Source organism: Limanda limanda, chromosome 12, assembly GCF_963576545.1.
Source record: "Limanda limanda chromosome 12, fLimLim1.1, whole genome shotgun sequence".
NCBI classification, from domain to species: Eukaryota; Metazoa; Chordata; class Actinopteri; order Pleuronectiformes; family Pleuronectidae; genus Limanda; species Limanda limanda.
In genome coordinates, this window is record NC_083647.1 from 11539318 (window position 1) to 11550117 (window position 10800).

The 10800-nt window shown below is 44.8% G+C and overlaps 1 protein-coding gene across 1 annotated transcript; it reads left to right on the plus strand.

Annotated features, from left to right (window-relative positions):
* The first annotated feature begins 575 nt into the window (after positions 1 to 575).
* On the plus strand, positions 576 to 9887 carry LOC133016029 (bcl-2-modifying factor-like). The gene is made up of 4 exons (XM_061083329.1): positions 576 to 698; positions 2826 to 3022; positions 3644 to 3846; positions 8716 to 9887. Exons 2-4 carry the CDS (start codon positions 2851 to 2853, stop codon positions 8830 to 8832), a joined length of 492 nt encoding a protein of 163 aa, XP_060939312.1. The 5' UTR covers positions 576 to 698; positions 2826 to 2850; the 3' UTR covers positions 8833 to 9887.
* The last annotated feature ends 913 nt before the right edge of the window (positions 9888 to 10800 follow it).

The following is a 10800-nucleotide window of genomic DNA, read 5'->3' on the forward strand; positions in this document are numbered from 1 at the left end:
TTTATTCCCACAATGAAACTTGCAATGTTGCAAAGAGAACAGTCCAAAGAAAAGGGAAATATGAAAAATAAAAAATAATAATAAATGTACGTAAATATGAAAAATATAATATATATAAACGGAATAAAAACGAATGCATACGGTCTTAACAGAATGTATACAGATATTAAATAATAAACACAGATTCTGCACACTCAGCGTTGCAAAGCTATTCAAATATGACTGGTAATTGTGATTATAGATATCTGATGAGATGGCCCTGTGTCTGTACTGCCTGACAGCTCTCTCTGAGCAGAAGCGTGAGGGGGGGAATTTCCCTTCCACGTGTGTGAGTGCACGGCGCAGGAGGCGGGATGAAAACAAACCCTCCGATTGGCTGCGGGGCCCCGGGCCGCCGCTTCCTCTTAAAGGCGCAGTCCCCTTCCAGCCCTGGTTAGCAGTGCAGCCGGCCGACAGAAACCCGTGCGCCTTTAAGGAGCCTTATTTACCGGGCGGGTGGGCCACGCCCCGGCGGAGGAGTCAGCGAGTGAGGAGCTGACGTCGGCGAAAAGAAACGAGCGCCGCGGAGGAGCTGCTCCACAGAATGGACGCGGAGGAGCAGCCGACACGGACTAACCCACTTCACTGAGCAGGATACCGAGCCGCTGCCCCTTCCCCCCCGGACCCTGTCCCCTCACAACACCGAGGACCGGCTGCTGGTGAGTTTCTCCACAGACACAGTTATTTATTTCGACCTTTTCACAGCCTCCACCGGCGTCGGTGTTTTTTAAAGAGACACCCCGCGTCTGTCTGCGTGAAACAACAACAACAACAAGTGCGTGGTTCGGTGTCAGCGCCGCCACACGCTTTCTCCCCGGTGAACCGGCCGTGTGTCGTTGTGTTAGAGAAGAAATAAAAGTAAACCCGCCGTGTAGTTTAAAAGTCAGGCTGTCATTCAAACAGCGGAGGTTTGAATTCTACCGGCTTTCCCGGTTTACAGCCCTCAGCTCGGGGAGATGACTCCGCGGCGCCGGGACGTGTTTCAGCCGCGAGTGCGTCGGTCCTGTTTCACAGTGACACTCACACATTAAAGACTGGAGCAGACGGGTTAATAACAATGTTATTACACCATCAAAAGTTGCAAAGTGAGCTTTTTTTTTCTCGCATGTGTTTTTTACAGATAAATAATTTGTGACGTGATTTAGAAAATGTGACCCGATCAGCGTGTGGATTTTAAAATATTAAGACTTTTTGTAATAACATTTGTCACAGATTGTTATTTTATTTGATTTTATGACAAAAGTGTTTTTACATTACACACGTTTTGAAAAAAAATTGTGAGTATAACTTCTTACACTTCACACTGCACGTGTATTTAAGCATGTGTGTTTTTTTTAAATTTAATTTTGACATAATCTAAGTGGTACAAACAAGTGTTTTGTCAACCTTAGGGGTTTATAATCGAGATTTCTTTCGGATTGGGAACCTGTCATCGTGTCTGTGCTTCGAGCTCGATCAGGTCACCTTTGTGATATACAGCTGAAATGCTGTGATGTGACGCTCTCATATAGAGGATGTGTCAATAACAGCACCACCTCAGCCCACCCCCCCTCTCCCTCCTCACCCTTTCAAAGTTGGATGTGTTGGGTTTGCAGCAGGGGGAGCCACTGTCTGACAAACCCACAGCTCTCTGCCCTGGGAAGCAGCACACAAAGCAAACCCCGGATGTATAGAAGTTGAGCTCAGTTGTTTTTTCCCCCCCTCTGAATCTTCCATGTTCTTACTCTGTGTTTGTCAAAACAAAGCATTAAGTGGTTTTACACACAGGGTTTATTGTGAACGCACACAGTAAATGGGGAGGTCTGGGCATGCCAGAGGCTGAGCTGCTTATGTTGGGTGAAGAAATGAAATCGGCTTCTCGGGGAGCTGGCAGGCTGACAGACCAGGGCAGGGAGAGTGGCTGAAGATTTTCCTCAAACACTGTCATTATGCTTTTGCTGTGGACCCTAATTTGGAAGTGTGGTAGTAGTCTAACCCTGTATTACAACTCGATGGTGACTCGGGGGGTGAGTTGGGAAGGCGACTTGAATTTCACCCATATTTTGATCACTCGCTGACCCACTATGATTCAGGGTTGAGTGGAGTGCATCGTTTACATTGGAGAGATTCCCATGTGCTCGTTGGCATTCTGTGGTAGAACTGCCGTAATCAATCATAACATAATATGGTTTTATTATTCTTGCTATTAAATGTATGTACTGTGTACATTTCACGTATTACTGGACACTGATGCTTGCAGTGGTTTGCAGTTAAAGTACCCATTATAAGTTAGGAAATAAGGTTTAGTTCAGAAATAGGTTCCTGTTCATGAGGCTGCTTAGCACAGACAAGAGTCTACCTCGTATTAAACCTAGTCCGCCAAACCCCCATTAATGTAAATGTGACTCAACTGAGTTTGCTAACCACAGTGAATCGTGTGGTTTCATCACTGAGATGAACAGACCCATTCGTCTACATAAGCACTGAGGGTTTTTTTTTCCACAAACGAGGGCGGACCAGTTGCTCCTTTTCTCTTCTCCAGCCTGTGTACTGAGGTTTTATTGATTTGAGGGCACTCATTATAAACCAGACAGGTTGTCTGTACTGATGATGAATGCTATGGAGGAATGAACAAATAATGAATGTGTCTGAGATCATCTCATCAGCCCTAATGCAGACGTGTTGAAGGTTACGATCATTAGTGAAGGAAACTTGGTGTGGTTTTGATTTATCTAATGGCTGGAAGACCGATATTCTGCATTCAGCTGATGTAATAACCTTTCTCTCTCTGTTCTGTCACTTTAAAGGTTGCTTTTCTCCTAGTGCCCTCGTATGGACGATGAGGAGGATGATGTCTTTGAGCCGGACCCCCACTGCTGGCGCACCCCCTTCAGGGATATAAAGTGTGAAGACCGGGGCACACAGACACCTGGCCCGGCCCTGGCACTGCACAACGGCATGCTGCCGTGTGGAGTCGCAGAGGAGCCCAGACCACTCTTCTACGGTGAGGATGATGACAAATGTGGAATTTTTTGAAAGAGAGAAAATGAACTTTGCATCGTGCGTGACAAACGTGTTATAAAACTTAAACACAGAAAGATTACGTGAGACTCACTGTGAGGAACGGATAACAATGTTGCTGCACTGCTGTCACCTCTGGCGCCGGAGAGTCGTGATGGCAGCAGCTTTTATGGTCGGTATGAAGTGTACCCAGCTGCTTTGCCATTCTAAAGGCGCCAGACTGGCATCGCGACTGAGAGGACGTGACAGAAGTGCAACTGCACAGGGAGATGGTTATCAGTGAGAGAAATGTTACATTGGCACCTTCTACAAGTAATCATTCCTCAGTAGCTCTGTAACAACTGACTGACCTCAAATTTGGATCATGCAAAACAGTTGTGTCAGTGAAACTGTAACATGACTCACGTTTGATTAAAATGAAATGACATTTGTGGTTAGAGCCAAGCCAAGCCAGCTCTAACCACAAAGTGCAGCATAGCAAGTACAGAAGTAACCATATTAAAGAAAGACCTGACAGGTGTCATTGCTGTACCTATAGGCCGTTACAACATTGAACATTTTTGTTGTTGACAAATTAATAAATATCAGCCTTGACACTCCACAGGCAACGCAGGTTTTCGGTTGCACTTCCCGGCACACTTTGAGCTTTGTGGGGATCAGCAAGCGAGGCGGCAAGAAAGCCAAGAGGAGCGACACGGGATGGAGCAGCTTCCCCGGCAGCAGCCTGCGGCGCACAGTGTGGAGGCCTGCATAGGCCAGAAACTCCAGCTGATAGGAGACCAGTTTCACCGGGAACACCTACAACTGGTGAGGAGGAACGACGATTGTACAAACACAAGATGATAGCATTGAATAAGTGTCATTTGTCAATGAACACTCACTGACTCTCCATTAGTGGCCTCTATTCTGTGTTGTGTTCAGATAGTCCTGATGTTATTTTGATACGACTATTCCTCTGATAGTTGATATTCTTTCCAACAAATTTTACTAAAATATTGCTCGCTGTTACTGCCAACAAGAACCAGTGCTTGGTTTCCCTGTGTAGGAGCTGCATGTGATAGGTTTGTTGTGGGCTGGAGGTTTCTCGGCCTGAAACACAACTTATCTCAAAAACAAGTTGTGTCTAATGAAAGCTCATTATGTGGGTGTTTCAATAGTCCAAAGTCTGCGCTTCTTATTTAGAATTTCCCTTGGCTTCATGATTTTGTCCAGCTCCTGATAATTCCCTATCATCCGTAACTGGGACAATGTATGAGTGCAAGTGTAACTGTATCAGGCTAATGGTCAGAAGTGCAGTCCACACATTAGCAACACCATCCCCAAACTTTTTGTGTTTGTTTCTGGATCTCATGTCGAGGTGAGTCAAAGGTTTTATGGGGGTCAAAAGTTGGCTCTCTTATTTAATTGTGTTTGCTGTGTAATTGTTGCGGAGAGGCCTTGCACATGCAGAACTTCTGCCCAGCGTGTCACCCGCTATCTTCCCTAAAGCCAAAGACTTTACTGAACCAGGACGGCCCATCCCCCACCTCGCCAACCCCAGGCCCTCCCCCTGCCTCCTCTTCCTGTTTATTTCTCTCTCTCTCTCTCATTGCTCTCTCTCTCTCTCTCTTTTCTCTTGTGTTCTGTGGAGGATGCCTGGCCTTAAACAGCACACCAGCGCCGTGGTCAGGGTGACACTGTCCACTGAGTCCACGTGCTGCTGCTTAATTTCACTTCAGTGTGGGTGCAACGCAAAACCGTGAGACACGTGTTGCTTCAATCCGCAGAACCATCCAGAAATATCTAGCAACTATTGCGGGATTCGCTGCGGAGTGCAAATGTCTCGTTGCACCAGCGTTTAGCAGTCGAACACACGTGCACGTTCAAAACACATGCGTCCACAATGCATACTGCTACGTCCATGAAAAAGCAGAAGCGGCGGGAGTAGGTAAACATGTTGTAACCCGAAGCTCAGCGCGTGAGCCCCAGAGGGAAGCAGCTGTGGTTCCTGGGAGCCCTCACTCAGCCCATTCCCTCGGTAAAGACCGGCCGCAGAAGACACCCAAATAAGATGTCTACGTGGCCATAAGAGAGGGGGGGGGGGAGATCCAAAATGATGGTATAATCATGTATATGAGGAAGGGATGTTTGGAAATGAGCCTCAAATTATCAAGTAACAACCAATCATGGGTTCTCCTAAAACCTCCCCGCCCTGCACATAATACATCTCTTTTTATAACTTCATACCCTGAAGTGTTAGACAGTTTGATTTTCTCATGCGCTTATCAAACTGAAGTTTTATTTTATGCCCCGGCAGAATAGCGTGACTCATGAATTGTGACACTGGCAGACACATCCAGACAACTAGACAGTCAGACATGAGGGTTACTGTGTAGTGTGTGTGTGTGTCTCTGTGTGTGTGTGTGTGTGTGCATGTGTGGGCGTCCGTGTGAGCGGCCAGAGATCTATTGACGCACAACGGAGGCAAACCTGGGTCAGGGGATGAGGAAGTGGCTTGGGCTCGTTCTGCTGGTTGAGTAAACAGCGGCGAGGACAGTCAGAGCTAGAACGGCCTTGTGAAGTCACATCCTGAAGTCACGCTTGTTATGATACTGAATGACTGCTGATAAAGACAATAATATTCTGTCAGTGTGTGTGTGTGTGTGTTTTCGTGGTATAACTCATGTTGTGGGGACCTAAATCCGTTACACCGTCTTATCAAGTGGACAAAAAGCAAGTCTCCATAACAAAAATCATATCATTTTATGGTTAAGATTGGGCTAGGTAAGGTTAAGGTTGGCATAAGGGTTAGTGTAGAGACTATTGTTTAAGTTAAGCTAAGTCTCTTGGAAATCAATGTAATACATTTGAAGTCATGGAGACGCTTGTGTGTGTGTGTGCGTGTAGCAGAGGAATGTTTTCACAAGACAACTGCTAATGTGTATTTTGGGATGAATGATTCCTCTATAAATGCTTGATTTGCCTGCGATTGTGCAATCAATGAAAATCTAAATTTAATTGTGCGGGCATGTGTGCGTGTGTGTGTGTGCGTGCATGTTCATGCATGAAGATACCCGTACTTGTTTTTCTGCTTTTTACCGTCTTTCACCTCTCACCATTGCACGGTCTGTCAGTCAGTAAAAAAAAAAAAACTCTCACTCAATAATAGAGTTACTGTTCACCGGCTCTCGTTCCTGTCGGCTCCTGTCAGTGGGCGATTGCAGCCAGTCAGTGCAGACACTTGTCCCTGAGCAATCCAAGTGCCTTTGACTGCCTTCCCCTCCATGGAGTCGGGGGGGTTGAATGTGTCTGTGAGTGTTCTCTATGGGAGCCCGTGGCCCCCGGCAAAAGAAGGGATTAGGTAGTGAAAGAGTGCTGGTGGATGCTGACAGATAAATTGCTCCTCAGTCGGAGAGGGCTGGAGGGGACTCAGAGGTCCCCAGAGAACATTGGCTGACATTAGCCGGCCCGCCATTTGAGACGTGGCAATAATGACAGTCACAATGGAAGGAAGACTGCTTCAGCCTGCGCGGGGCAAGGAGCAGAGTTAGGTTTCATCCCCATGTTTTTTTTAAAAGAGACGACTCCTGGTGCTTTCGATAGGAGGTGTTGAAAGCAGGCTTGAATATCGCCTGTGTGTCTGTGTGCATGTGAGTGTGAGTGTCTGCACGCAGGCAGTGTTTGTGGCTTTATCACTTCACTGTTCCAGCGAGGGCATGGCACTCTCTTCTTTCAGCACTTGTTGAAGGGGGGGAGGAGGAGTGTAGCTGCACTAGAAAGGAAAACACACACAGGGCGGCCGGCTCTGGATATTTACTCTTGATTCATCGCTCTGTGATGATTCCTGTTGATGGTGGTGTCGGTGCGTGCTACTCTGCATTATCTAATACTAATGCTCTTTGTTTGTATATTTCCCTGACTCCTTGTCTCTCTCCCTGATGTGACTAATCCACAGTTTCTTGCTATCGAGGCCGGGCCTGTTTGCTCAAGAGATAAGGCAGAGCTTCTGAGCAGCTGCCTTGACAGACAGCCCACATGGGACACTGATAAAGCCGCGGTCGGGATAGTGTCAGACCGATGACACCGAGCATCTGGCTAGACCCTGCCGCTCTATCGCCGGCTAAATTTAGAGCCCGACTCCCATTTTTGACAGTTGGTGGCGTGACTCATGACTAAGGTTGCGACAGGCCTCTGCACACCTCTTTCTGTTAATCACTCTCTCCCTCTCTGTTTCTCTCCATGGCTCTCCAAGGGCAAAAGGTCAGCGTGGAGGAACATTCTGTTTCTGTGTATAAAGATTAATTGCTTCTCATGTAACTTGTAGTAAACACACCAGCTTTGTAAAGGGATAAATCCCTCAGTTAGCAAATTTTACTCCTGCGGCTTTAACTATCTGATGTTGATACCCAGAGCAGTATTAAATAGTAAATATATTGACATACAAAACACATATAATTGCACATATGCAGTCATTCTATCCTCAGATTTCTGAAACTGCCTGTGGCATCTTATGTAATTTAGTTTTAAATTAAAGTAGAATTAAGGTATGGCAGTATTTTCCATGTCGAGGCACGCTGGCTGCCAGCAGAGCCTCAGATGTATCGTGGTGAGCTCTTCCACTCTGTGCTGTGTATAAATATTGCCTATGTTTACATGAAGCAGAAGTTAAGCTGTTATAAGGCCCTCGCCCTCAAGCAAGAGTCAGATTTTTATCAAGTCCCAATGTCTTAATTTCTCTTTTTTGAACCAAAGGCAAGTAAAGTAAGGGAGTGCCCATGTGAGACTGGAACCTGGCAAAGCTTGTACAACACCCCGCAATGTTCCCCACAAATTGATAAGAGTATAGAAACCCAGCGGCTTATCAAAATGGCAGTTTCTTGGCTGCTACCTAGGTCAATGTTTGGACACCACCTCAGCAGCAGTCGTGTAAATACAGCGTATCTAATCTCTGCCTCCAGTTATTTTGGCCTCCATAAACTACAGTAAAATGTTGTAAAGCGAGTGCGGTACACTTTGCATTGTCATGAAAAGCTAATCTTAAGTCGTACTTTACAACCTTTTTGTTCTGGAAATAGAGACGGTATCATCAGGCGTGCCTCTGGTCTGCAGATGAGCCGTTCCTGGGACTACTGTACCTGCAGTGTTTTCCAGAGGCTCCCTGCCTTTTCACAAGCGCTCCCTAATCCCATTTGGTGCAATTATCTTATCTCAGCTTCTCAATGGCAGAGATAGCATTATCCCCCTAATCACACACAATCCATTTGGCTCAGAGAGAGAGAGAGAGAGCGAGAGGGAGCCATTCTCCTCCTGCACCCGCTCGCTGCCGGTCTCTGCCAGGAAGATTTAAAAAAAAGTGTGAGCGTATGATGAACGTGTTTATGGTGCCGACTGCCTGTTGGGAAGCCCGGCCGTGTGTAGTGATCCTGCACACAAAGGGAGGCCAAGCTAATAAGCATTGTTGATGACAGAAGCAGACTGTTGTGAAAATATCACCACGTTCCGGTGTCTGGTTTTGCCTTACCCTCTTCTCGGTTGACCCTGTTCACTGCTCTCACTGTCAATCAGGGCCAACACAAGCTGAAGCTCAAACCCAAGCTAATGACTATTTCTAGCCCTGTGTTTTGTGACATTGTGATTGAGTTTCAATGGCGTGCACTGGCTGACATGCGTTTTTTTCGTCTGTGTTTGTTGTTTCAGTATCATCGAAACCAAAGGAATCGGGGGCCGCTGTGGTGGCGCCTGGCCGCGGCTCTGCTCAGCCTTCTGTTTGACAGGGGGCTCCTCGCCGGAGGAGGTGGAGCAGGACGGAGGTGAGGGGATGTCTTCCTCTGGCCTCCCTTAACTCCATCTCTACGAGGAACTGGACTCCTAATGGCACTGTCGAATCTAACACGGGTCTGTTTTTTGGGGGGCGAAAGAAAGGAGACAAAAGGTCACCGCGGGACGGAGACAACCAACTTTTATAAAAGGAAAGGTTGTGTAATTTTTTTCTTTCCAAGAAGATGCCATGATTCTCCGAGATTCCTCTACAGGACAATGTTCATATTTTCATATATACGTGTGGCGTATTGGTTTTGTACAGTACTTTGTTCTTGTTCAATTTTTTGCACTTCAACATGTATCCATCTTAAATGACCTCCACAGACCCTGGGAATGCCTTATTCAATGTCTTCTGCCAGAAAGAGTATTGAGCAATTACGACAGGCGAGATGCGATGGTTAGGAAATGTGGTGTGAGGTTTATTTTGTTTCTTTCTTTTTTCGAAGATTCCCAGGTGATCAGTCAAGTTGATTTACTAATTTTCCAAAGAGGCAACTTCTCAGAACAAAGCATTTTGCACCCCACCTCAATGGAACATTTTCTCTTTTAATTTTCGTTACTTTTTTCTTTGTTTTCTTTGTCCCCCATCCACTTCCGTGTGGCGCTAAGTTTGAATATCATCCCCCAGTAACCTTCAAAACATTATGAACAAAGGAAAGTTTACGCACGTGACAAGTCAGCACACCAGTAACTGTGATTTAAATGATATGTTCAGAGGAAGAATTCATTAGTCATCTGCTACACGTCAAACCATTAGGTCATTAGGTTGTAAATGGCTCACAAAGTTTCGGGGCGGAGTGTCGAACAACATCACCCACTGGTCTAACAAGCCTGGTGACTGCCAGCAAACCTGTCCACAACAACACACTCAAAGGAAAGGCGCTGTTATCACAATTAGGAAACAGTGGTGGAAAGTAACTGAGTTCAGTTATGAGGTAAATGTACTTGACTTAGGATTTCAATATAATACTACTTTAATCTTTCTCTACTTTTAGTAGTAGTAGTGCTTGTTTCACAGCTTTAGTTCCTGGCTGGTTTTAATATGGAGATTTTACACAATGAATTATATAACATTTAAAATACAACACATTTTTTTAACGTTAAACTGAAATTTAGATTCTGAAGTCTTAAAAAAGTCGATGTGTTGCCACATTTCAGTTATTTTTTATTTCAAGATATATTCAAATGATCGGATACTCACCAAAATAAGATACAAATTAAAAAGTAAAAGCAGAAAATAAGACAAGTTAAAACTTTTATGCTACTTCTTTCCTTTCCCATCAACCAGCTCATATATAGAGATGTTTGACTTTTAGATTGATCCAGTGACCCTGTTAATAAAACTGTACATAAAGCTACACCAGTAAAATGCTGTTTCAATATTAATACTGTAATGATATCAAACAACATAATAGGGACCAAAACCACCACTTTTACTTAAAAACTTTAAATACACTGTGCTATCCAAGTAAAGTAGCTGAATACCTCTGAGGACTAATGATACTGCAAACAAATATATTAAGTACAAAACCTGTTGTTAGCAAAAATGAATAGGTTTTACATTAATTTATAAGAACTTTATTCCCGTATGAATCAGACATTATTGATTTGGTTCTCACATTGATTCCCGGTTTTCAATGGGTGTCTGTTACTGTACAACGCAGAGGTCACTTTGCCAGTTCATTTAATGCAAATAAATTAGTTATCTGTTATTTAGTGATGTCATGTGGGGCACTGAACAGTTATTAAGATTCAAGTTGAGGTGTGCTGTCTTTTTAGTGCGAATAACTTCTGAAGCACTGTGCATTAAATGATAATATTAGAGGATTTATGCTTAAGCAAAGTAACATTTGCTTTCCCCAAAATAACATAACCGTGATATTTTGACCAAGTCTGCCTTCATGATTTGTTTCCCCCTTTAGTTTTAGGTGTGTTCTTTTCATGTGATTGTTTTCAGACCTC

What these genes read in the sequence shown, in the direction of transcription:
- LOC133016029 (XM_061083329.1), top strand. Translation starts at nt 2,851, where the DNA reads ATGGACGATGAGGAGGATGATGTCTTTGAGCCGGACCCCCACTGCTGG. An exon ending in GCCCAGACCACTCTTCTACG is followed by an intron (nt 3,023 to 3,643) that starts GTGAGGATGATG and finishes GACACTCCACAG; the next exon opens with GCAACGCAGGTTTTCGGTTG. An exon ending in ACCGGGAACACCTACAACTG is followed by an intron (nt 3,847 to 8,715) that starts GTGAGGAGGAAC and finishes TTGTTGTTTCAG; the next exon opens with TATCATCGAAACCAAAGGAA.